Source organism: Channa argus, chromosome 24, assembly GCF_033026475.1.
Source record: "Channa argus isolate prfri chromosome 24, Channa argus male v1.0, whole genome shotgun sequence".
Taxonomy (NCBI): Eukaryota; Metazoa; Chordata; class Actinopteri; order Anabantiformes; family Channidae; genus Channa; species Channa argus.
In genome coordinates, this window is record NC_090220.1 from 1,353,413 (window position 1) to 1,379,721 (window position 26,309).

The 26,309-nt window shown below is 39.2% G+C and overlaps 3 protein-coding genes and 1 non-coding gene across 5 annotated transcripts; 1 reads left to right on the forward strand and 3 right to left on the reverse strand.

Moving 5' to 3' along the window:
* The first annotated feature begins 1,343 nt into the window (after positions 1-1,343).
* birc2 (baculoviral IAP repeat containing 2) lies at positions 1,344-11,453 on the forward strand. Its single transcript, XM_067494835.1, has 14 exons — positions 1,344-1,465; positions 2,083-2,173; positions 3,684-5,780; positions 5,899-6,179; positions 6,283-6,558; positions 6,740-7,019; positions 7,517-7,616; positions 7,810-7,888; positions 7,988-8,036; positions 8,303-8,545; positions 8,670-8,768; positions 8,948-9,103; positions 9,458-9,499; positions 10,543-11,453. The coding sequence occupies exons 3-14, from the start codon at positions 5,687-5,689 to the stop codon at positions 10,734-10,736; spliced, it is 1,893 nt and encodes a 630-aa protein (XP_067350936.1). The 5' UTR covers positions 1,344-1,465; positions 2,083-2,173; positions 3,684-5,686; the 3' UTR covers positions 10,737-11,453.
* A 5,702-nt stretch (positions 11,454-17,155) lies between these two features.
* Positions 17,156-19,245, reverse strand: rpl23a (ribosomal protein L23a). Its single transcript, XM_067494836.1, has 5 exons — positions 19,118-19,245; positions 18,017-18,197; positions 17,582-17,758; positions 17,401-17,470; positions 17,156-17,217 (listed from the first exon to the last, which is right to left on the reverse strand). The coding sequence occupies exons 1-5, from the start codon at positions 19,185-19,187 to the stop codon at positions 17,203-17,205; spliced, it is 513 nt and encodes a 170-aa protein (XP_067350937.1). The 5' UTR covers positions 19,188-19,245; the 3' UTR covers positions 17,156-17,202.
* On the reverse strand, positions 17,902-17,972 carry LOC137109298 (small nucleolar RNA Z17). The gene has a single exon (XR_010912292.1). It is a non-coding gene; the product is annotated as a small nucleolar RNA Z17 (small nucleolar RNA).
* A 654-nt stretch (positions 19,246-19,899) lies between the features above and the next one.
* Positions 19,900-26,042, reverse strand: ddx52 (DEAD (Asp-Glu-Ala-Asp) box polypeptide 52). 2 transcript variants are annotated; one of them, XM_067494837.1, is made up of 15 exons: positions 25,883-26,042; positions 25,379-25,616; positions 24,948-25,087; positions 24,661-24,846; positions 24,429-24,572; positions 23,882-23,993; positions 23,726-23,798; positions 23,427-23,630; positions 23,233-23,323; positions 22,616-22,738; positions 22,365-22,515; positions 22,089-22,164; positions 20,963-21,034; positions 20,704-20,862; positions 19,900-20,052 (listed from the first exon to the last, which is right to left on the reverse strand). In XM_067494837.1, the coding sequence occupies exons 1-15, from the start codon at positions 26,015-26,017 to the stop codon at positions 20,016-20,018; spliced, it is 1,941 nt and encodes a 646-aa protein (XP_067350938.1). In that variant the 5' UTR covers positions 26,018-26,042; the 3' UTR covers positions 19,900-20,015. The 2 variants fall into 2 exon arrangements, with proteins under 2 accessions (XP_067350938.1, XP_067350939.1); XM_067494838.1 differs by having other exon boundaries at positions 20,695-20,862.
* Positions 26,043-26,309: the final 267 nt, after the last annotated feature.

Sequence of the window (26,309 nt, forward strand, 5' to 3'; positions counted from 1 at the left end):
AAAAAAATGGAGGGAAATGAAGCCTTCTTCCATTCTTCACACTATATTGTATGTCTTACACATACACACACTTTGCTGTGTGTGTGTGTATGTGTAAGTGGTGTGTATGTGGTGCTTTACATCCACTCACACATATGCAGTTATGTTCATCTCAGGTGACTGTGAAGGCCTCTCCAAAACTTCAGCTCGTGTTTCTTGGTGTATAGTAAATTTTTAGATCTACTTTGAATGATTGTCCTATTGTGGAAGCGAACCACTTTCAGTATCATGTTCTTGACTGATTCTAGGACATTTCAATCCTAGGACTTCTCTTCCTCTCTTCTGTTCTCTATCTGTAAAAACGTATATTTGTAAAAGTGTGCTTGGTCTTTCAGATCTCTTGACTTCCCCAGTGACCTATTTACTGACATTTCATAATGACATTTCAAATAGTGAAAATGTCAAGATGGAGGCACCATGATGTCTTCTGATAGCCTCCCATGCTTTGTAGGCTGCTGTTATCTTCATTTTCAGATTCTCAGTCACTTGCTCAGAGGAACACTTGTGGCTCTTTAGTGTTGCCACAGGTTTGATGCGTCAGTTCTCAAAATATCAGCAGCTGACAAATCCCAATTCTTGACCTGCCTTGCAAGTCTTAGGTTTTGAAACATTTGCACATCACAATTACTTTTCTTTCTTTAATTAGTAAGTTGAGAAATTGAAAAATAACATCTGGAAGGGGAGTCATTTAATGTCTGTCTGCTGAATGGTCATAATTCCTTGAATTTCTTTTTAAATAAATGTCATTTGCATTAACATTTTTACATATCTCTGATTGACAATCACGTATCCCTTTGAAAGTTACTTTATCACTTAGCTGTAGGTCCCTTGATACATGACTCAGCAAATAACTCTTTTTACTCTCAAGCAGGTACGTCACAGCATTTCCCAGTAATTCTTATAGTTTTACAAAACCCTTTATTTCGAAGAGATGTTGATTTGTCTGTAACAGTAAAACAGTTCTTCACAATTAACAAAATTTAATCTACTGTGAATGCTATAACATTCACAGTAACAATATCCTAATCTTTATTATTATTATTATTATTATTATTAATTCCGTCTTCTGTACGTTTTTTGGTGTCTAACTACTGCATTCTTTCAACTAGAAACACTGTTCAAACTCCAAAAAGTTCAGCTTATAAAGGACATTATTGCTTGTATATGGCTTTTTAAATATCTTTGATACTTTTTAGGGATTTTTATTCTTTTAAAAATGATTGCTTTGACAGCACCATGAATGATATTTTAAATATAAAGTATGAGGTACTGAAATACCCATGAACGCAGCCAGGGCTTGGAGGCTTGAGGCAGAGCCTGCTAGTCAAACAGGGAGTGGTTTGGGTGAGGAAAGTACAACCCTACAAAGTATTTCTCATGGCTCATTGCCTCTGATCATCTGACCAGTCCTCAGCAAGGCTGCTCTGTGAGTAAACTGTCTCATGATATTAGTCCTTATACTATTAATATTTTAAGATTAGAAAAGGTTGTATTTTGTCAGATTGTTGCTGCAATTAGTTGGGAAATTTTATACGTAGCCTATATTGTATGAACAATATCTGATTAGATCCAAATTTAATATTTACAATATATCTATTGTCATTTTATCGTCATTGAACATCTGCCATCAAATACAAAGTAGGCGTATTGATTGTATGTATTCTCAATACATCTTCACATTTGTGGGTAAGGTTTCTGCATGATGCTTACAATGTTTACGGTGATGTGACGGGACTTTTGTTAATATTAAGCTGTCAAAATAAGATTTGGCTAAATATTAATAACTGGTAGCTTATCTGAAGGTAGCTACAGAGATGTTGTTCATATGTGACATTTCGTTACTTTTCCGTGTTGGCATTAAGGCGTTTAAATGAACGTGTCATCAGCAGGTTGATTGTGTTTGTTACGTAATCTGTTTTTACGTGGGAAAACTGTGTGGCTGCCCGAAACTACCGGGGACCCCTGTGCACCGGGTCTTGGGGACTTACCTGAGGGATTTTTAACGCATCTATTTGACTTTTCTGTCACATTTTCATTTCGCAGTAACAGGAAGGGGCGTTAGGCGACTGCAGCGTCTGTGCGGACGTCGACATTACCGGGACTTTCCGTTCGAAGTTGGCTGAATTACGAAACGGTGAGTCAGGCAAACCATTGGAAAGGAAAACACACGTCAGTGGGTTCTCGTGTTTTGTATCATTTGTTTTCGTCGGTCAAAGCTGCCAGTTTTATTTTCCCTTTTCAGAGTTGCTACATAGATTAACATAATGAGTAAAACCGAGGCGCAACGCTCAAGTTAGCTTTAGCAGGCGTTAGCATTTGCATTAGCATTAGCGTCTGATTCAGCTGGGTCCTTTGGGGCGTTGAATGTCGAAGCATTCGGGTGGGAAATACCAGCTATTTGTATGTTTTAATTAATTGTTGCTGGTAGCAACCAATTTAAAATCTGCCAAACTCTCCTCTTGATATTAACGTAGCTAACGCTAGCTAAAATTAAGAGCGTTAGCCGGAAGTGTCTGGAATAACCCAGTAGGTTTTGGGTTATCATTGAGGAAAGTACCTAGCTACCCCGTCAAGTGTATAGCAGATATTAGCAGTCCGCTAAAAATCTTTCACTATTTAGTTCTCCAGTTTATTAAGGTGAATTGTACTGAGTTTCTTTCTCCAAACAACGTAGGATATAATTGATATTATATGGGAGCTGCAGTCTTTTTATCGCTTGATCTGTAACTTGGCACCAAATACACTATATTGCCAAAAGTATTCGCTCACCATCCAAATAAATGAATTCAGGTGCACAAAGCCAGGTCCATAAAGACATGGATGAGTGAGTTTGGTGTGGAAGAACTTAACTGGCCTGCACAGAGTCCTGACCTCGACCCGATAGAAACCTTTGGGATGAATTAAAGCAAAGACTGCAAGCCAGGCCTTCTCTTCCAACATCAGTGTCTGACCTTGCAAATGCACTTCTGGAAGAATGGTCAAAAATTCCCATAAACACACTCCTAAAGCTGGTGGAAAACCTTCCCAGAAGAGTTGAAGCTGTTATAGCTGCAAAGGGCCGACGTCATATTAAACCCTATGGATTAAGAATGTGATGTCACTAAAGTTCAGATGGGTCTAAAGGCAGGTGAGCAAATACTTTTGGCAATATAGTGTAGTTCGCATCGTCTGCTGTTCCTGGATTGAACATTGTTTTTAGCATCTCTATATTCGACTAGCTGATTTAAATTAAACTGATACTTCCCTGATTTATGTAATTAAACGTGTTAAATGTCAAAAGCCTGATTATTTCGCCACCTGCAGTGTTTAATTTCTCTTTAGAAATCTGGCTCTTTCAACTTCTCCAGCTTCATTGAAGTGCGATTCTAAAACAATTGTGTACCCTTTAATTAACCGATGCCTTAAATTATTTGTGATGCCAGGTCGACAGATTTACTGCCTTTTCTGTAATTGTAATTCTGAGTATGTTTAGTATTTAGCCTGAAGGTCACTGCTCGGCTCTGAGAAACTGTAATGTAAATTATTCACATTTTTTTAATAGACCAAACAAATTTATTTAATGAATTGGGATAAAATAGAGATTATAATTCCTTCATGATGAACTTCTACATAAACACAATTAATACATTTTTTCTTTTTTACAGGAGCTGACAACATTAAACTAAAGTGGGACCTCCATTATCCCCACCAAAGGAGCATAAACTTTTTCTAATTGGTTTTAACTATTCAATTATGAAGCCTTAAACACACAAAAGGGATGTCCAAGGTGGGGGGAGAGGTTTGAGATTGCAGTTCCCTTGGTCTTTATATGTTTGTATGCATGTGTGCTTGAGCATTGATTTTATTTAAGTTTGTATACATAATCACACATTGTACACTGCATTGCCAAAAGTATTTGCTCACCCATCCAAATACTTGAGTTCAGGTGTTCCAATCACTTCCAACATTTGTGAAAGAATGGGCCGCTCTCAGGAGCTCAGTGAATTCCAGCGTGGTACGGTGATAGGATGCCACCTGTGCAGCAAGTCTAGCTGTGAAATTTCCTCGCTACTAAATGTTCCACAGTCAACTGTCAGTGGTTTTATAACAAAGTGGAAGCGATTGGGAATGACAGCAACTCAGCCACGAAGCGGTAGGCCACGTAAAATGACAGAGCCGGGTCAGTGGATGCTGAGGCACATAGCGCGCAGAGGTTGCCAACTTTCTGCAGAGTCAATCACTACAGACCTCCAAAGTTCATGTGGCCTTCAGATTAGCTCAAGAACAGTGCGTAGAGAGCTTCATGGAAGAGGTTTCCATGGCCGAGCAGCTGCATCCAAGCCATACATCACCAAGTGCAATGCAAAGCTTCGGATGCAGTTGTGTAAAGCACGCCGCCACTGGACTCTAGAGCAGTGGAGACGCGTTCTCTGGAGTGATGACTCATGCTTCACCATCTGGCAATGTGATGGATGACTCTGGGTTTGGCGGTTGCCAGGAGAACGGTACTTGTCTGACTGCATTGTGCCAACTGTGAAGTTTGGTGGAGGGGGGATTATGTGGGGTTGTTTTTCAGGAGCTGGGGGTGGCCCCTTAGTTCCAGTCAGAGAAACTCAGAATGCTTCAGTATACCAAGAGATTTTGGACAATTCCATTCTCCCGACTTTGTGCGAACAGTTTGGGGATGTCCCCTTCCTGTTCCAACATGACTGTGCACTAGCGCACAAAGCAAGGTCCACAAAGACATGGATGAGTGAGTTTGGTGTGGAAGAATTTGACTGGCCTGCACAGAGTCCTGACCTCAACCCGATAGAAACCTTTGGGATGAATTAGAGCAAAGACTGCAAGCCAGGCCTTCTCTTCCAACATCAGTGTCTGACCTTGCAAATGCACTTCTGGACGAATGGTCAAAAATTCCCATAAACACACTCCTAAAGCTGGTGGAAAGCCTTCCCAGAAGAGCTGAAGCTGTTTTAGCTGCAAAGGGCCAACGTCCTATTAAACCCTATGGATTAAGAATGTGATGTCACTAAAGTTCATATGGGTCTAAAGGCAGGTGAGCAAATACTTTTGGCAATATAGTGTATGTTTGAGTTTAAATTGGTAGTTAAGATATTAGACATATGTTCCATAGGTATACAAGCCAAAGTATACACAGATCCTGGGTGATCTGACATCAGTATGATCTGATTATTGTTTTAAGGATACATTTTAATTGCACTCTTTAAAATTGTTTATCCTAGGATGTGATTTTTTTTTTTTTTTCACATGCAACTACTAGGACTGTAACTGAATAATAAACATAGTTTCAACATTTTAGTGTTAAGAAGTATTCTGCTCAGTACAGGTGTAAAGTCTGTAGGCACAAAATATAGTAGGATGGTTTGAGGAAGATACGGTGAGATGCGGTGTGATAATGGGGGTTGCTTGACTTCATCTTCACAGAAATTATTACGTTTCTCCCTTAGGCTGCAAAACTTTCTTTTTCACTGTCCTGATCTGAATTCTATCTCCCACGGATTCTGCCCCCTTATCAGTTTCACAGGTTTTTTGTTTCAGTGTGAATGAGTATGTCTGTGTGAGAGAGTGAGACCTTGGGTTTTCTCAAACCTCTCTCCCTTTGAAGGGCATCACTTTTGCTTTATATAAGCCTATATAAATTCCCAAAATGGAAACTCTTTTTCAACTCAAAAACAATCAGTTTTTGATGGGGTTGTGTCGTAATGGACCTCCACCTGATCTGCAATATGACAACTCCTCAGGTAAATGTCTTTGCTTTTTGCCTGTACATTTATGATTATGATTCATTTTTGTATCTAAGCTTTTTTATCTTAAAAATGTGTAAATGTGATCATTTGTGATGTCATTTTTTTTTCACAGAACTCTTCCGCATCTCTACTTTTGCTCGATTCCCACCAGCAGGAGTCACAGAGCGAAGTCTGGCGAGGGCAGGATGGTTTTACACTGGTGTGGGTGATCGCGTACAGTGTTTTAGGTGTAACGTGACAGCAGAAGGCTGGCAGGTTGGAGACTGTCCGATAGAGAAACACAGACAGCTCTCTCCTTCCTGCTCTTTCATCCAGAGTCTCCCATCTACAGCCAACCTGCTCTCCTCCTCTCACTCAGCTTTTTCCCCCCTACGCATTGCTCCAGCCATACCTGTAAGATACCTCATAGATATTAAATCATTTCTTACTTCATAAAAGACTTCATTTTTTAAACAGAATCTGTTGCTCTCTATTTGCATCTGTTTTTTTTGTATAGCATTCTGGTTCAGGTCAGGGTGAAGAGCCAGTGGGCTACCTTAATATGGCCTTCTCTGCTCCGCCACCCTCCAGCCCACTGAGCTCGCGTGGTGTTGAGGACATGTCTCACCAGAGACCAACATGCCATAACCCAAGCATGCGCAGAGAACAGGACCGCTTAGACTCCTTCCACTCTTGGACGCTTTCTGTTATCACCCCGGGAGAGCTCGCGAAGGCAGGCTTCTACTATCTGGGCCAGGCTGACCGGGTGGCCTGCTTCAGCTGTGGAGGACAGGTTAGTCTCTTTGTATGGACAGTAGCACAGTTGCTCTTTAGAAGTAAATGTCTTACAGGTTTGACTGGGCTGTAGCTCAGGGTAAGCTCTCACTTGAGGTTTTATTTAAAGGTTTTTGAGGGACATTATCATTCACACATGCCTCAGGGTGTTCATTTGTTTCCTTTGTTTATATTTGCAGTTGAGTAACTGGGAGCCAGGCGACAGGGCTGTATCCGAACACCAGAGGCATTATCCAAACTGTCGGTTTGTCCGGGGGGACAGGGCTGACAATGTGCCACTAGCTGGAGCTGCATCTGGAGCAGCAACCTCTCAGATCTCTGCAGGAGCCCCAGTCCTGAGTAATGTTTCCAATCCTGCTATGCAGCAGAGTGAAGAGAGGCTGCTTACCTTTGTCAACTGGCCATCCCGTATCCCTGTTCGACCTGACCAGCTGGCTAAAGCTGGCTTCTACTATGTAGGTATGGAAAACCTCAAAGACACATTTATCCAGTGACAGTGACCTCATCAAGATTATTTAGCAGCCAAAAGGAGATAATTCAGAAACAGACTCCCGACTCCAAATCACTGCTAATATTTACTCATAATGTGCAGATACGTTTTTCCCCAATTATTTTAAGGGAGTTCCACTGCACACTGGTATTTTTCAGTGCCACTATGTGTCCAGTTTCTTTCTAATTGTCATGGAAAGTCCAGACTGAAATCCTTAAAGGGGAAACAACCATGAAAACCAGATCATTATTAACTATAATACCATCATCTCATTTTTGGAACATTTGTTAAATCTGCATGTGATCACTTTACTACTCAACACTTCCAAGTAAAAGAGGAACTGAAACAAAAAGCTAAGAAACAAACATTCATATTGATTTTAGACAGTCATCTTTATCAGAATCACTTTTATTTTCTTTCCGTGAAAACCCCTAAAATCACTGAGTATTCCTTGTTTGCTCAAAAGGTCGAAATGATGACGTCAAGTGCTTCTGCTGTGATGGAGGCCTCCGATGCTGGGAGTCTGGAGATGATCCATGGGTTGAACATGCTAAATGGTTTCCTCGGTAAATGCTGCTGGTTCATGCTAATTTTTAGATTTGACATCAAATGCTGTTGTCTGTACCTTTTTTTTTCTTTTTTTTTTTTTTTTTTTTTCTTTTTAAAGACTAATCTAGACAAATATTTGCAAAGTGGGTACACGTCAGAAGGATGACCTATAGACACATTTGCATTTTTATATCTTCTGGTAAATTGCAGGTGTGAATATTTGCTCCAGGAGAAGGGACAAGAGTTTGTTCACCAGATCCAAGCTCGTTTTCCTCGGCTGTTTGAGCAGGTTAGTGGGAAGCAACCTACACATCTGTTCTTGGTGAAACGTTTGACATACATCGGGCCATTTTAAAAAAGCTTATTTTTATATTTTCCTCTCTAAAAGCTTTTGACAAATGGAGACGGCAGCTCCAGAGAGTTTGTGGATCCACCTGGTGAGTTGAAGCTATTAAAAAACTGATTGAAATGTAAACAAGAGTTAAGCACAGGTATCTCTAGACTCTAAAACATAAAAAAGGCCAAACGGCAGACCTCGATCTTGGAAGAGTGTAAGCATACATTGATAAACTTGTCTTGATCTACGTATTAGATTTTTGTTGTGCCCAAGTCTAAATAGAGATGATTGTATCATACAGCAGAAAGAGCCCATAGTTATTGTTTACCAATCTGACACCTGATGAATCTCGTATCTTTCTCTTAGTGGTTCACCTTGGTCCAGGAGAGGAGAGATCTGAAGATGCCATCATGATGAACACCCCAGTGATAAAGTCTGCCTTGGAGATGGGTTTTGAGAGGAGTTTAGTCAAGCAGACAGTCCAGAGCAAGATCCTGACCAGTGGAGAGAACTACAGAACAGTCCAGGAACTTGTTTCAGACCTTCTGAGTGCCGAGGACCAGAAGAGGGAAGAGGAGAGAGAGATGTTGGCTGAGGCGATGGCATCAGGTACACCCGGCAGTGAAGATTTAGCTGTTTCTTTGCCTGTAGTGTCTTTGAAAATCACAACTGGAAACTTTTAAACAACACAAAACATGTATACAATAACTCTTTGTGTTTCTTTTCGATTCAGATGGTTTCACCTTTGTGAAAAGACACCAGGCAGCATTGATTCAGCGTCTGAAGAGTGTTGAGCCAGTGTTGGAGCATTTAAGAGAGCAAAATGTCTTATGTATGATAATCTTCTTGTGTTGTAATTTATTGTGTACAACAGTAAATAGTTTTCAGTTAGTAATATCGATATTAGTATTTTGTAGTATATCTTAAGTTATCACTTTATTCCTAATTGTAAAGCTGTAGCATTTACAGTTTCGAAACATCTTCATTTTATTGCTCTCTATTAACCTGCAGCTGCTGAGGAGTACAGCAGTCTTCAGGCCCAGACGTCAGCCCAGCAGCAAACTGCCAGGCTGATCGAGCTCGTCCTCACAAAAGGAAACGCTGCTGCTGAGGTCTTTCGCAATTGGATACAGAAAAATGACGTGCACTTGCTCAGAGATCTTATGGGTATGTATGTCGTACCACTACATGTTCTCTGACTCTACTTGTCATAGAATTTGTGTTTGATAGTTTATACAAGCTACATGCATTAAAGTGAAAGAAAAATATATTTGCTTAGTAAGGTTTCAGTGTATATGTAAATAGACAGATGTAATCAACCTGGACAAAAGAACGTAAAGTACTGCGCTCAAAATGTAGCTGAGTCTCTTACTTAAATCCACATTGTATTCACCTCACAAAGCGTGAGGTTCTGCCTTCAGACTTGATAAATTATTAGGAATAACTTATTTAAAGTACATTGTTTCTGTTTAGCATTAACCAAATCAAGACCTAATGACATGTTCCCCTATACATTTGCAGCCCAGTCAAATGAAGCTGCATCACCAAGCCAAGATCTTTCAGGTATGAAGACACACCTGAGCCTCAGGCCTTACATTATGTCCTGTTTAATTGGTTTAACTTGCTTTAACTGTAAAGTACTTTGTCTCTCATGCTTTTAAAGGTCATCCATCTTTACTGGATACCAAACCCATGGTGTGAAAGTTGTATGAATGTTTTGTTGTCCAATGTGTTGCACTATATTTTCTGGATAAACTGCAGACACATTTATAAAAGAGATTTACTGTAGAGGTTAATTGTTTATCAGCAAGGGTATTATTTGTTGCAAGACCTCAAATTATAGAGACCAACTTTTACTCAACAAATAACTTGGCTTTTGGGAAACATGGCCATATATGTAAAAAGTCCCCACTACCAGACGCCTGGGAGCTTGAGGGTCCTTTGCAGTATCTTAGTTGTTCTAGGACTTTAATCCTCTGGACAGAGATCTCAGATGTTCCTAGAATGTGCTGAAGCCTCTCTCCCAATTTTGGGGTCATAGCCCCCAATGTTCCTATTAACACAGGCGCAACTTGTGTCTTCACCTTCCACATCTTTTCAGATTCTTCTTTTAGCTCTCGGTATTTCTCGAGCTTCTCATGTTCCTTCTTCCAGATGTTGCTATCGCTTTGAATTGCACTACGGCATTGTTCTTCTTTGTCCACCACTACTGAGTTAAGTTGGTTGGCAATGACCAGTTTGCTAGTCTGTATCTGGAGTCCTTTGGGACTTTGAGTTTATACTCAGCACAGATATTTCTCTACACTATGCCACCCACTTGGTTATGGCCTTACATGTATGCCCTCCCTGCTAGCATCTTGCACCCCGCTGTTATGTGCTGGATTGTTTCAGGGGCATGTTTGTATGTATGTGTCATTTTTTATGTTTCTAAAATGACAAATTTAAGGCTCTTTATGATCATTTTTAAAATGGTTACAGGAAAAAACTGTAAACGGATTCCTCTTACCGGACAGAGAGACGTGCAATAGATGTTATGTGTACTGAGTGACAGTTGTGACAGAATTGTAGGATTATAAATGGAAAGATAAATCTCTTTTTCTTTGCAGACCTCCCCATGGAGGAGCAGCTACGGCGCCTCCAGGAGGAACGCACTTGCAAGGTGTGTATGGATAAAGAGGTCAACATTGTCTTCATCCCATGTGGACACCTGGTGGTTTGTAAAGAGTGTGCACCTTCGTTGCGAAAGTGTCCAATATGCAGAGGGCTGGTGAAGGGCACCGTTCGAACCTTCCTTTCATAACCCAGAGGCAGTGAGCCTCTTGCACTCATGTATTACTATGATGTGAATGAATGTAAATAATTATACAAATTATATGTATTAGAAAAGCCAATAAGGTTGTTGTTTAGTTGCTTACTTTGACAGGAAAGCAACTAATATGTGAACTGAATTGTTCCTGTAAATCTTTATCATTTAAGATGCCATGTTTAACAAAGTGGTATTTTGCTTATTACTAAGCATTTAGGGAGTAGTACAGTAAATCAAACCAAACAGCAGTCATAGTTTTTTCCCATATTAATAAGCTAAATGACAAAGATTGAAAATACCATTACAGGAAACATTTTGAAATGTCACTACTAATACTTTTATAACGCTTTTACAGCGAATCTGTTTCATTACTTGTGTTATTAAACACGTTAAATCAAAGTTTCTTTTTTGATAGTTCTTTTTTAGTTTGATAGTTTTTTATTTTTTTATTTACTAGTTTCTCCCAGTAATATATAATAAGTAAAGTTTATAATGACAAAATGTTAATTAACTCTTTTCTTTTGTTTGTTGTGGAAGCATAAAGTCATACAAACCTAACAAATGTAGCTGTATTTTGTGATTTACTGTACTATAGATCATTCACCTCCAATACAAATGCAGTGTGTCCTGGTGAATGTAGGAACAAAATTACCAAACTTTGTTCCAGTGTGCTTATTTTTTAAGCTAATAAACATTAATTGTGAAACAATTGTCCTCTGTATTAACATTTATTCCCTACGTGAACTTACACACATTGGCCACTTCATTAGGTGCAATAATCTAATGCAATTCACAACAGCTCTTCCATTAATTATAACCTTTGCAAAGGTAGAATTCAGTTTGTTAAACTGTCAGGTAATAATTTTAGTATTTCTGTTATTCAGAAAAGTGGGTTACAGTCTCACTTCTTTTCCTTTGGGCTGTTCCCTTTCAGGAGTCGCCACAGCGAATCATGTGCCTCCATCTAACTCTGTCCTCTGCATCCTCTTCACTCACACCAACTAACTTCATGTCCTCTCTCACTACATCCATAAATCTCCTCTTTGCTCTTCCTCTAGACCTCCTGCCTGGCAGCTCCAACCTCAGCATCTTTCTATAGATATAATCACAGTTTCTCCTCTGAACATGTTCAAACCACCTCAATCTGGTCTCTCTGACTTTATCTCCAAAACATCTAACATGATCTGTCCCTCTAATGTTTTTGGATGCAGTCATACTGGAATGCATTAATGTGCTTTTAATGTTTTGTCCCTCTCATGCATTTAAAAAAAAAATGGTGCACAAGCAAGATCTCACCTTTTGCCAACATAATTTAATACAAGGTTTAGAACAATTTAAAGTGTTGGAGTTTAAAGAATTAACATGTCCAAATTAATGCCTACCCTCAATATTTTGCACGTTACCAAGGATCTTCATAAAAAATAAAGAACCTGTATTTCAACAGTGAGATTCTGGGAAAACAAAATCCTTTCACACACTGCCAAACAAGTGCCCTTGAAATAAATACTTTTATGAAAGATTCAGATTAATTTTCACTTGCTACTTTTTGTTCTTCACACAGCTGGAAAATGAAAGTAAGGTCATGGTAAAAGCTGATAAAACCTTGTTATGCATCCATGTGTGAAGACAAGGAAGTGAGTCTGCTCATAAGGCGAGAGAACAAAAGAGAGGGTATGTTGCCATATTATTATATATCGCTGCCTGCATCAGCACTTTATAACTATACACAGATGACTTCCAACTCTTGTCAGAAATGCAGCTAGTGTCTGAATAAACAGCTGTAAGGGATTCACTCTTTGTGCCACTGTCACGCTGGTTTGTCTGACTGACACTGCATCATAATCTCACACGTACACTACTATACTGTTTTACACACATCCATACTAGGAGACATGAGTCATACTAAATCTTATGGTTTATGTTAGTCTGATTAAACAGGAAACAAGCTTAAATCCTCATTCCCTGATTGGCTTACAACCTAGAAAACAAAGTCTGTAGCTTGTAGCACTGCTAGTCACACTAGAGCTAAAGGATATATATTGAGCTTTTGTTTAAAAAAATGTAAGGATTATACATCAGCATGGTGCCCACATTTATTATATTTATTTACCTTATTTTTCAAGATCAGGTGTTAGTGGAAGTAAATGGTAGTGAGGTGGACATTAATGTTTTTTTCCACCAATGCAATGTGTTCAGAACATTATCTGGTACCTGACAGCATGATTTTGGAAGATTATTCAGTGAGCTTAATAGATACACAAGGACAATTTCCTTTAACTTTCTCTCAATTTGCCAGCAGTTAGGAGTGACTGACCAAGATTTGGGTATGTTATGTTGGAGGCCTTATATGCATGTTTTGTCACCTGACACACCTGCTGATCCAGCTCTGAAGATCCGCCGCAGTTCCTCGCCACCAGCTTACCTGTGGGATCCACACGTGTTTTGTGATTTGATGTTGGTATCGATCTTTAAGACACTGAGTACAAAGATCTTCAGTCTTAATAAGAGATGACAAGTGTTTCACGTGTTGGTACCAGAGACTGGGAGGACAAACATTACAGTGTTTGTAGTTCAGGAGCTCCCCAGTGTGGTAAGAAAGGGAAACTGTTTTTCTTCCCCATCCTTTTAAGACCTTATCAAATGTAACAATGTAATTGTAATATTTGCATTTAATCATCTTTTTTAAATCTAAATTATAAATGTTATAAATCCCCAGTGTACAAATAAAACCAAACTGAAGAGCTTCAGTAGTTAAAAAGCATAAAACAAGCAGCTCAAATAAACCTGGGGGTTTCTCCAAAGTTAAAATGGAACTATTTATATGTTACTCACAGTCTCCGGGTTCATTGCTAATGTAAACGTATTGATAAACGGGCGCAAATAGACTAATCAAAATGACCTGTTTGGGTGTGATGGTATCTTCATAATAAAAACACACCAAATATTAAAGAGAACTTTTCTTTTAATAGTTCAATATAGTCAATTTACTCAGGAAAAACTGAGTAGCTCTGATCAGCTTCACTCTGAGATTAATGTGCTTGGAATTACTGCTCGGGTAGTGAAATTTGCAAGATTAGAGAACAGGATAGACAGAAGGAAGAGAATAACTGAGGGGGACATCAGCAAAGAGACAGGAAGAGAGGAAAATGGATGACAAGATGGCAAAACAACAAGAAAAGAGAGGTCAGAGAGAGATTCTGAGCTAAGTAAGGAGCCAGACTGATTCTGCTTATACATGTAACAGAACGTGGCCTTGCCAGATAACAGCTTTTTCCACTTTACCCTCAGGGAAACCAATGCATTAAGAGACAAACCTTCCTTCTGAAAGAGGGGGGAGGGGGGTTGGAAAGCACAATAATTAAGACACAACCCCCAATACACAGGTGGTTGAAGAGCAGTTTTTTTTAAATGCTAAACAAACAATTTTGGTTCCGGAACCAATGTAGAAAACCTTTTGCCTGAATTCACAAGTGCAATGACAAAACGTTGATAGTTGAGGGTAAATGAGTACAGAGATATGTACAGAAATGAACTATGACTATAAAGAGTCTGGATGTATGATGTACGAAGCAGCAGGGGAGGGGAGCGGGGTCATCAGGGTGAATGTGCGGCTGGTTTAAAGAGATCAGTCTTTTTGAAATGGTGCACGATGAGAGGTACAGACACCAGAGTGATGCTTATGCGAACTAGAGCAAAGAGCCTATGGACGGCGTAGCCCAGAACAAACGTGCTGGTTCCTGCCGCCATTTTAGAGCGAACAACCACCTCACTGAAGCCCAGTTTGCACAGCACAGCTGCCATATCAATCCCACCGGGGAGACAGACTGGTTAGAAGTGTATTGAATATACCTATTAGGAAATAACTCACATTTTCATTTTAGGGGGAGGGTCCACTTCAAAGAGCATGTTCACCAGGTGTCTGGTATTGTAGATTAAACTGGGTTCAATTCCTCCTCTTGGACATCATAGCTCTTTAACATGTGGCATAAAATCACAATGATGAACATTACCTTAATTTAGTTGATTTTTATAAGTCTAAAATAAAATAAATCATCTCAAACGCGAATAAAATAAAAGACAGACAGTTATCAACCTGGACGAAAGAACGTAAAGTTTTGACCAACTTTTTGCTTATGGCATTAGATGTACAGTGGGGCAAAAAAGTATTTAGTCAGCCACCAATTGTGCAAGTTCTCCCGCTTAAAATGGTGACAGGTCTGTAATTTTCATCATAGGTAAACTTCAACTGTGAGAGACAGAATGTGGGGAAAAAAAATTAAAGAAATCACATTGTAGGATTTTTAACCTATTTATAAATTCCAAAAGTATTTGGTCAATAACAAACAAGCAAGATTTCTGGCTCTCACAAACCTGTAACTTCTTCTTTAAGAAGCTCCTTTGTCCTCCACTCGTTACCTGTATTAATGGCACCTGTTTGAACTTTTTATCTGTATAAAAGACAACTGACCACAGCCTCAAACAGTCAGACTCTAAAAAGCTGTTGAAGGACACCAGGAGCAAAATTGTAGACCTGCACACGGCTGGGAAGAGTGAATCAGCTTGGTGTGAATAAATCAACTGTGGGAGCAATTATTAGAAAATGGAAGGTCATTGATAATCTCCCTCAATCTGTGGCTTCACGCAAAATCTCATCCCGTGGGGTCAAACTGATCATGAGAACGGTGAGCAAAAATCCCAGAACTACATGGGGGGACCTGGCGAATGACCTGCAGAGAGATGGGACCAAACCGACAGGGAATCAAATCCTGCAGTGCCAGACGTGTCCCCCTGCTTAAGCCAGCACATGTCCAGGCCTGTCTAAAGTTTGCCTGTGACCATGTGGAGGGTCCAGAGGAGGACTGGGAGAATGTCATGTGGTCAGATGAGACCAAAATAGAAATTTTTGGTAACAACTCAACTCGTCGTGTTTGGAGGAAGAAGAATGCTGAGTTGCATCCCAAGAACAACATACTCACTGTGAAGCATGGGGGAGGAAACATCAAGCTTTGGGGCTGTTTTTCTGCAAAGGGCACAGGACGACTGATCCATGTTAAGGAAAGAATGAATGGGGCCATGTATCGTGAGATTTTGGCTGTGTCTTCCGGCATGACAACGATCCCAAACACACCGCCCGGGCAACGAAGGAGTGGCTCCGTAAGAAGCATTTCAGATCCTGGAGTGGCCTAGTCAGTGTCCAGACCTCAACCCTATAGAAAATCTGTGGAGGGAGTTAAAAGTTGCCCAGCGACATCCCCAAAACATCACTGCTCTAGAGGAGATGTGCATGGAAGAATGGGCCAAAATACCAGCTACAGTGTGTGACAACCTGGTGAAGACCCACATGAAATGTTTGACCTCTGTCAACGAAGGTTAAATTATTGAGTCAATTTTTTGTTATTGACCAAATACTTATTTTACACAGGAAAAATCCTGTAATGTGATGTCTTTGATTTTTTTTTTTCCACATTCTGTCTCTCACAGTTGAAGTTTACCTCTGCTGAAAATTACAGACCTGTCATCATTTTAAGCGGGAGAACTTGCACAATCGGTGGCTGACTAAATACTTTTTTGCCCCACTGTATTACTATGATGCAATTGAATGTAAATAATTATACAAATTATATTCATTAGAAAAGCCAGTAAGCTTGTTGTTTACTAATTGTTGTTCACTAATATGTGAACTAAATTGTTCCTGTAAATCTTTATCATTTAAGATGCCATGTTTAACAAAGTGGTATTCTGCTCATTACTAAGCATTTAGGGAGTAGTACAGTAAATCAAACCAAACAGCAGTCACAGTTTTTTCCCATATTAATAAGCTAAATGAAGAAAAAGATTGAATCAATTTTTTTTTTGTTTGTTGTGGAAGCATAAAGCCAAACCAACATAACAAATGTAGATTTACTGTACTATAGTTATATTGGAGGTGAATGATCTAGTGTGTCCAGTAAACGTAGGAACAAAATGACCAAACTTTGTTCCAGTGTGCTTATTTAGGCTAATAAACATTAATTGTCCTCTGTAATTACATTTATTCCCTACGTGAACTTACACACATTGGCGACTTCATTAGGTGCAATAATCTAATGCAATTCCCAACAGCAGCTCTTCCATTAATTATAACCTTTTAAAGGTAGAATTCAGTTTGTTAAAACTGTCAGATGATAATTTCAGTATTTCTGTTATTGAAAAAGTGGGTGACAATCATACTGGAATCCATTAATGTGCTTTTAAACATCTTACCATTTGAAACAAGTGCCCTTGAAATAAAAACTTTCATGAAAGATTCAAATTAATTTTCATTTGCTACTTTTTGTTTTTCCACACAGCTGGAGAATAAAAGTAAGGTCATGTAAAAGCTGATAAAACCTTGTTTTGCGAAGACAACTCACACAAAGACAAACACAATGAACCCATTTGTACAAAGATTTATTTTTTCACATGTCTCTTCAGCCACAGTTTAGATAATGCCAATCTGTAAAGAAGACAAAGCCAAGAATTACATGGTATCCACCAGATTAAATAAATGCGTATGCTTGCTTTCTGGCATCAGTGGTTCCTTTGAATGCATCACACACATTCAGATCACATAAAAGTTGACATCACTTGCACAGAATTACCAACATCTGAAAACATAATCATTTGGAACTGGACTCACCTTGTTAGCAACATCCAACGCATCATAATCTGGTGCAAGACGAACATATGCCTTTTTCTCACCATCAGGCCTGAACATACATTTGGAACAAAATAAGCACATGCTGAAGTCATGAAAGTAGGTGGTAGAAAAAACATGTTCAAATGAAATTAATTTAACAATACTAATCAATAAGTCATACCTGATGAGTGTGTTGACTTTGGCGACATCGATGTCGTACAGCTTCTTAACAGCATGTTTAATCTGATGTTTGTTTGCCTTGACGTCCACAATAAACACAAGTGTGTTGTTGTCTTCAATTTTCTTCATGGCAGACTCTGTTGTCAAGGGGAACTTGATGATGGCATAGTGATCCAGCCTACAGGAAAACAATATACATTAGGCTAAAAATATTTACTTGTTCCGATGCACAGTTGCTAAAAAACAGACCCCTAAAATCCTGGCCAGCTACCCACTTCACAAAGTCAAGTGCTTGTTTTTCTCCAGTAATAAAGAATTTTGGGTGCATCAGTAGTTTATAAGTTAGAATCATGCTTCTTCATACTTTGATCGCTTTTACCATCATATGCACCAGGTTTAATTTCTGCCTACGTTTCAGCATTGTGCAGTCACTCACTTGTTCCGGCGAGGAGCACTCTTGCGAGGGTACTTGGGCTGTCTGCGGAGACGGAGGGTTTTAGGGCGACGAAAGGTGGCTGAGGTCCTGATTTTCTTCTTCCTCTGGCTGTGTACACCTTTGAGCACAGCCTTCTTGGCCTTGAGAGCCTTTGACTTGGCCTCAGTCTTGGCAGGGACCGCTACAACAAAAACACCATGCATTACATGGGTGACTAACTAACTTTAACATGAAAATATGCCACAAAATGATGCTGTAACTGCAACTTCCTGGTCCTCTCAAATATTTTAAACGTACAAATACAGTTTGTTCCACTATAGAGTTCTCTCTCTCTCAGAGAAAACCATTTAAGCTGGTGTTTCATAACAATGACTAAATTAGATTCTAATTAGCTAGCAACCAATACACACATCTCACGTGGTGGCATGAAGCCACAACAAAAACTCCTTTCTCCACTTTTTTTCCTTTAGTGCTTTTTCAGTAAAGAGCTACTTTAGCCTTCATCAATGTGCTTTAACATCCAAAAGCCGGGGGTGACTTTTCCAAGCATGACTACATTAGGGAAAAGTTAATGTTACATTAAGCCCTTACGGAGACATAGACCTACCAAAAGAACCACTAACGAAATGGGTCACGTTTTACTATATTGGGGTTAATTTATGATAAAATAAAAACTTGGCCTTCTCAAGTGTAGTGAAAGCTGCGTTACAGTAACTGAGGCAACATAAAAAGCAGCTGGCTAATCGATATAGCTACAACGTAAAACGTAGCTCCATTAATATCTAAGGCTTTGGATAATAAGTGTCTAAAAGTTTACTCCGTGGTTTGTTGAGGAAGACATCAGAACACCATTGTACAGGTTTATACAATCAATACCGTCAATACCAACATGCTAGTATTAGCATAGAATCACGCTTCACGCTTACACGTCGGGGAAACAGCTCGAGTTAGATCCATATTTAAACTGTCGACAGTAGTCCCCAAAATTATTTAAACACCTAACAGTTCGCTCTTACATATCGGAAACATTTTCGGAAAATTCAAGGTACTATTGGTGGAGATTAAACGGTAATTTAATTCAAAATGTTAGGATTGACAGACCTTCCTTCTTCACCTTCGGTGCCATGTTGAGAAAGGAAGACTTAACGGGGTTTTCCGCAGTATAATGCATGGGCGAGATTTCAAAGCAAATATCGCGATGTTTTCCAGCCTACTTGTAAATTGCCAGTCTGTAGATTTATGATGACGTTAACGCACCGTGGAATTTAAAGAGCCTAATGTGTCTACTTTAATGACTGTTAGTACAGTCAAGATATGTCAAACTGAGATCTGCCGATGTTGCTATATTCAGAAAATCTATTGCTCTTTGAGCTAAAACCTTTTTTAACACATTTATTATATATCAAAGTATTATTTCGCTTAAGCCTGAGTAAGTTACCGGGGCGCTGGAGCCTATCGCAGCTGTCATCGACACGTGGGTCACACCCTGGACAGGTCGCCAATCTTGGCGCCGGGCAGCGCTAACTACTCCAGCACCTTGCTGTCCTAATTGGAGCAACATATAAAACACTATTTATCCTTTCACAAGTATTAATAATCTAATCTAGAGGAATCGGACATGTCCATTTTATTGAACTGACTGTACATTACTATTATTACATTAAACTGTGACATTAATTCACAAGTATTAGAGACATTAAACAAACACATTTTCTCATTGCTGCTTTAAAAAATATTTTTACTTATTTCAATCCACACCCTTGTTTCTAGTTTGTTAGTTCAACAGTTACTGATAACCCTACTGAATATCCATTTTTATTGATGTGTTCTGTCGATTTCTCAAGTCGCAAGTGAGCAGACATAACAGAAATATAAACAAGCACAAATATATAAAAGTTTATTTTAGACTCTGATAATACAAAGACATTTGAAAAATCGTACATCAGACTGCAAAAAAAACTATCCATATCCTTCTTCATCCTCCTCATCCTGTCCTCCATTACCCCTGTTGTGGCTTCTTTTTCTTCTCTGTTTTCCTAGTCCCAAGAAAAATAGACAGAGTTTTAGCAATTTTTGAAAAGCATCCTTGACTTGTGCCACAGTTTACATCATTTTATTTTAAAGTGAATTCAATATTAGGACTGCAAAACAATAAACTAAAGTATATTTTTACTATTATCTATAGTAGTATATTTTTTACTATTATCATTGCATGATTCAGAGTAATCTGATGGCACTTTGATTTACCTGAAACCTGTTTTATTCAAAATATATCGTTGAATAACAGCATCTGTTTTTCAATGTCTCTCATATACAGACAGAGAGTATAAGTTGCATTTCACTTAGAAATGACATGTGTTCACAGCCATTATTCACTTATCAGTATGGTAAATAGGGTCATGTAAAATAATAAAAATACATTTGATGTGTTCAACGCATATCTTATATATGTAAATTCCAAAGATATAAGACTTAACATTGAAAATACAAGTTATGTCATATCTTAACAGCAAAATATTAAAATAAAAGTCCGCTTTTCACTGAAACAAACTGTTAAATGGTTATTTAATATATGTTGTCAAAATGGGCTGTTTAATGCATAATCCTACATGAATAGTTAACATTTTTGAGAAGTAAATGCAAAGGACAATTTTAAGTATGAAGGAGCAATCCCCCACCTTCCTTACTTTAACTTCTGTGTGGCTGTTTGAGGTTCCTTCCTTTCACAATCTGCCTGCTTCTGTCTTTTATTAGGTGCTTTGCCTTTTTTCTTCATTAAGAAGCGAGGGGTTGTACAAATGGTGCTCCTTTTGGGAGGTTTCTTCTCAAGTCTCCGCTTTACTTTGCTAAAAGAAATATAAAGAAATACACATAATTGATTACAACCAAAAGTGAAATGGAAGAATTCACAAAAAAGAATTTCATTATCCATCCCCTTTAACATACCTGTGTATCTTCTTGAAGCCAACCATGTAGTCAGGTACAGGACAGCCAGCTTGTTTTATAACATTAGCGATGCTGTTGGAAAAAGGTGCAAAATAAGAAAGTAGAAGATTGTTGAACACATTACCAAAAAAGCAAATACAAAAGTCATGCATGGTGTATAGTAAAAGTCATATGATGTATTGTTTAAATACATGTAATTTTGTAAGTTTGAGTACCTGTAACTTAGTACTGTATTTCAGAATTTTTTAAAAATAAATGAGTCAGATAAAAGTTAACCAAATGCAACATATTCAGCCCATTTAGCTGGTACTTTACTAAAGGCCGAGTTATACTTCACTTTCAATACACGTAAATGTTGCCGCGGACCTATGCAGAGAAGGGAATTATGGGTAAATGTAGGTTGCAGAGCCCCTGATGTGCACACGTCACAAATCTCTGTATAAGTTTGTTTCACTGTGTATTTAAACTTATGACTTTTTGTTTTCAAAAAGGAAAATTAGGTTTTATAAATAGCAACAAAGGACAGGACATTGTTGTTCCCTATGTCTTTCCAATACTTCACATCTAAGCAATGACTGCAGAAAACAACAGAACTCCAAAAGCTTCACATATTTCCTCTTGTCATTATAATTGTCTGCTCTGTACATCTGTGAAAGTCAGTTCAGTAGAACACACCTCAGCAGAGCATCCTGCCAAGAACCATTCCTGCAGGGGTCTGGAGTTAATCACGTCCATTTTATCACTGAAATCCATGTTTACCTTTACAGACGTCGAGTGAATTGTAGAACATGGACATATAAAGTCTGTTTCTGGATCTTTTCCTTCATTTTCAGTTAATTGAGGTGGGTTAAAAGCAATATTGCCCTTTTGTGGAAACTGAGGTCCTCGTCATTGTTTACATATATTGACGAAGACGTATAATTCGGCCTTAACATCCATCACAACCTGTTTTCCAGCTTTATGCCTCTGACAGTAGAGAGCAGAGATTGGCAGGAAAAGGGGGATGCCATAGAGAATAAAAGTTAAAATAATTTAAACTAAATTTGCGAAGTCTAACAGACACACAACAATAAGATGTATTCTGTCTGCAAAGCAATACAGTTCGAAGTTTTCTAAGTTTACATACCTGCGCAGCAGTGGCTTGTCGTTTTCTGTAAAGAAGGTGATGGCCTTCCCCCGGTGTCCAGCTCGACCAGTACGTCCTAAGGAAAAGCACATACTGTGATTAGTTTGTTATCTTGTGAATAAATATGTTGAACATAATGATACAATAGCTATTAGGCATAAGACATTAAATTACATTTCAAATATTCATGACGGCAAATATTTGGTTTATACATATATCAATTATCTTAAAAGGCACTGATTTCAGCAAAAAACATAATGATCATACTAAACTAACCAATTCGGTGGATGTACTCTACAGCACTGGTTGGGAAGTCATAGTTCAGCACTAGGTTAACTCCTTTAAAGTCAATTCCTCGGGCAAGCAGAGCTGTGCAGATCAACACCCAAATCTTCCCAGACCGGAAACTATTCACTACATTGTCCCTCTGAAAAAAAAAAAAAAAAAAAAAGTCCGGGGAGGAAAATGTATTATCTTGCACATCAGTGACACAGAAACGATACAGTTTGTTCAGGGTCTGTGTTTACCTGCTGCTGTGTGCGCTCTGCATGGATGACATCTACATTGATGCCTTCATACACCAGCTCATGGAAAAGCTCCCTGGCTCGTTCTATGGACTGAACGAACACCAACATGGGAGGCAAGAAACCCTGTAATCGCCCCAGTTGGACATCAGTTAATCTCAGGTCCTACACTTTCTTCTTAGTAATAAACAGGTAAACAGATACAGTTATAGCAACTACAACTGTTGCTGAACAGAACTAAACACTGCTCAAAAGCTGCAGACTCCAAAACTCTCTCACCACAGTCTCAAGATGTGGTTTATGTCTGCAACCAACATCTGCACTGAATCCAGTTAATTAAATGTCTGCAGCAAACACAATAACTGCTACTGACTTGTTAAGCAGACACAGAGCATGGCCCTCAGCATGTGCACTGACAATTACTTCTGTGTCAGAATCTATGCAATCACAAAGAATCATGGACTGTACCTTTCCATATGTGTCATATTTAGCAAAAGACGGCCTTCCAGTGTGTGCAGAATACAACTTGTGGTTGTTTAAATCTTTTGCTTCGTAAATTTTCCCCAACACATGTCGGAGTTTACAAGCCTAAAACAATAACTTCTCTGGAGTATCCATACTTTTTTAATGATGTCCCTCATAGCCACCAATTTGCCATTCTCCGTCCCGACAAACAGCAGGTCCTGTTCCACCGTCTCAACTGCTGTATTTCTGGGAAGATACGTTTTTTTAATGTGACGGAAAAAAAATACAAAAAAACAAAAAACATATATGCATAACAGTGAGAGCATTATGATCTGAGAAAAAAAGTTACCTGTGTCCAATGTTGACAGACACGAGGTTGTCAAGGTTCAGGCGGCACCACTGCTCTACGTCCTGCGTGCAGGTTGCACTAAAGAAAGCCCTGCGCACCTTTGAACTGGAGCAGGCCAGGAAAATTGTGGCGAGCTGCTCCCTGAAGCCCGTCTTACCTTCTTCAAACAGCTTATCAGACTCATCAACAACCAGCCATTCCACACTGAACAACAGCATAAAAGAACAATCAGTTTCTTTGCCTTCATTAGTTCACAGTGGCGAAACAGACAAGTCAGCAAACAAAAGGTTAAACGTTACCTGCTGAGGTCAATAGCTGGAGGATCCTGCTTGAGAAGGAAGATGAGTCTGTTTGGAGTACTGACAAGTAGATCTACACACAGCACATCGATGGTAAACAATAAAGAAAGGCAACGGCATTTTAGATTTCACCTTATCTGTGAACACATTTCTTACCATATTTTTTGTTTGACTGTGGTCCATATTTCTTGGCTGCCAGAGAAGCTTTGTCTATGATGTGAACTCTAAATCCGACTCCCTCCGAGAGGCGAAGCAGCTCCCTGTAGGTCTGAAGACAATACAGCAAAACTCAGGGAAACCATTAAAATAGAAGTAAAAACTTTACCAGCTAAATTTAAAATCACAGAATAACCAGCAGATGTATTTGTAATATAAACAAAAACACTGTACATGTATAGGTGTTAAAGTAAGTCACATTATTAAAGCCACCTGGCGGCTCAGTAGCTCAGTTGGTAGAGTAGCCACTCACCGACCAAAGGGTCGGAGGCTCGCGCTTGGCTCTCCCCAAACAAATGTTCCTCAAGGATTAAAGACCAACCTTGTTCCCTGAAAGGCTTTTTAAGGCGATGGCTTTGTTGCATCCACAGCTTATTTACTTTGTCAATGCAGCTTTAAAAACTTCCCACAACACTATAATTAAATCATAGCAAGATATCTTCCAGTGATATATATATATAAGGGTCTGTATGTGTGTGTTGTGTACCTGGCTGGCCAGTTCTCTGGTTGGAGAGATGATCACAGCTCTAAATCCTAAGTTGGCTGGTTGCTGCAGGTGGGCAAGCAACGGGAGGCAGAAAGCCAGAGTCTTTCCTGACCCTGTGGGAGCACAGGCCAGAAGCTCCCGACCCTGACAGATAACCCAGATGCATAGAAAACATCACAAAAACACCATCTGTATACAGCTGCCAAACCACGAAATATGTGTCTGTACTCACATGCATCATGAGAGGTATGGCCTGCATTTGTATTGGCGTTGGGGAGGTCAGCCCTGCTTCTTTGAGGTTTTGAAGGACACGTGGGTTGAGACTATATTCTGATCGCAGATCCTCAAAAGTGCACACTGGGTCCGGCAAATCGAAGCCGTGCACATTTATACGGTGTTGTGAGCGAAACCGATTCACCTAAAAAATAAAGAAATGACAAAGGGAAATGTTCAAAACATAGGACAACGTCTTTGTAGGCTTGTCCTAAAAGAGTTTTTATGTTGTAGATTGTATTGGACCTTCTCTTGATGAAGATGCTTCAGCCTCTTCAGTGAGTTTTTCTCCTTCCCATCTTTTGCCAAGTTTCTGATCTTTCTGTCTGATGATGACGTCCAGGCGATGCCGGTCCTTTCAATGCTATTTACTTGTTGGTCATCAGCTTCCATCAGATAAAGAAAAAAAAAAAGAGAAACAGTAGTGAGTTTCTGAAATGGACCCCTACATCACTTAAATCATTATCATGGCACATACTATGTTTGCGATGCGAACTTTCCAAATTAAACACAGTGGACAAAGCTTTGTGGGATTTTATTAAATCCCATTAATAGATCAAAATAACAGCATTTGACATTTTATTAACATATACAATGTATTGTTCTGTTTTTTTAAGTTCATCTCAGGTCACCTAAGATTGGAACTGAAAAGCTGGACAACTTTTATAAGGCATTACCTTCCACTTGGCTGGTTTTTGTCTTTTTCTTTCTCTTATCCTTTACTTCATCCTTTCGTCTCCTTTTGCCTCCTACACTACACCTTCCACTGTCACTTCCCTCATCAAATTCCTCTCCTCCTTCATTCTCCTCCTGTCCTGTTGTCCTGCTCTGAGCTCCACTGGCTGGTACTGTCCCAAAGAAATCGATCGAAGACAGAGGATCTGCAGACGCTTGTCCTGCGTGAGATCTGCTGATCTACGAAAAGAGACAGGAATACAGCATGTGTGCATATTTAGACGAGCTCTACAATGTGTCTTATGGGTTCGGTAACAAGGTGCTAAAGCTTTTTATAGTGTAAAAAATATAACGATAACAGTTAAATATCCGAAAAACAACCACGGAAACATGCATCGACGCCAGTGTACACTGGGGTTCGTAAGATACATACACCGTGGTCAATCCTCTTATTACCGATCATGTTTTTTGTCCACTATGTCATTATCTACATATGTTATATTTACCTTAAACCGAGCAGCATCCTGACCAAACCTTTTCAGGTCAAACTTCGCTCCAGCTCCGAGTTTCCGAAACAAGTCGAAGGCGTCCATTTCTACAGAAACGTGGTCTGTCTGAATCCAGCCATCACTAATCAACATCCGCACAATCCACCTCTCAACTTGGCTGCCCCCTACTGGCTATATGTATTATCCAAATTCATAACATTTTAATAAAGCAATACTGACTTTTATTAGGTTTTTAGCCTGCTTTGACCCAGACTTTTAAGATTTGCCTCTGTAACCAAGCAGAGAATTGCAATTATTCCTGCTGTTAAAGGAATAATGTTCCTTTGCACTTAAATATATTAAAAAAAGAGAGAAAAAAACAACAACTTCCTTTCTGCTCTTTTTTTGCACTTGCATTTCGTGACACTTTTCTGACAGGACTTTG

What these genes read in the sequence shown, in the direction of transcription:
- ddx52 (XM_067494837.1), bottom strand. Translation starts at nt 26,017, where the DNA reads ATGTTGATTAGTGATGGCTGGATTCAGACAGACCACGTTTCTGTAGAA. An exon ending in CCAGAGAACTGGCCAGCCAG is followed by an intron (nt 23,994 to 24,428) that starts GTACACAACACA and finishes TATTGTCTTCAG; the next exon opens with ACCTACAGGGAGCTGCTTCG. An exon ending in GGCTTCAAGAAGATACACAG is followed by an intron (nt 20,863 to 20,962) that starts GTATGTTAAAGG and finishes TATTTCTTTTAG; the next exon opens with CAAAGTAAAGCGGAGACTTG.
- rpl23a (XM_067494836.1), bottom strand. Translation starts at nt 19,187, where the DNA reads ATGCATTATACTGCGGAAAACCCCGTTAAGTCTTCCTTTCTCAACATG. An exon ending in AGTGCTCCTCGCCGGAACAA is followed by an intron (nt 17,759 to 18,016) that starts GTGAGTGACTGC and finishes GTTTTCCTGTAG; the next exon opens with GCTGGATCACTATGCCATCA. An exon ending in AAAGTCAACACACTCATCAG is followed by an intron (nt 17,471 to 17,581) that starts GTATGACTTATT and finishes ATGTATGTTCAG; the next exon opens with GCCTGATGGTGAGAAAAAGG.
- birc2 (XM_067494835.1), top strand. Translation starts at nt 5,687, where the DNA reads ATGGAAACTCTTTTTCAACTCAAAAACAATCAGTTTTTGATGGGGTTG. An exon ending in GCAATATGACAACTCCTCAG is followed by an intron (nt 5,781 to 5,898) that starts GTAAATGTCTTT and finishes TTTTTTTCACAG; the next exon opens with AACTCTTCCGCATCTCTACT. An exon ending in CTTGCTCAGAGATCTTATGG is followed by an intron (nt 9,104 to 9,457) that starts GTATGTATGTCG and finishes ATACATTTGCAG; the next exon opens with CCCAGTCAAATGAAGCTGCA.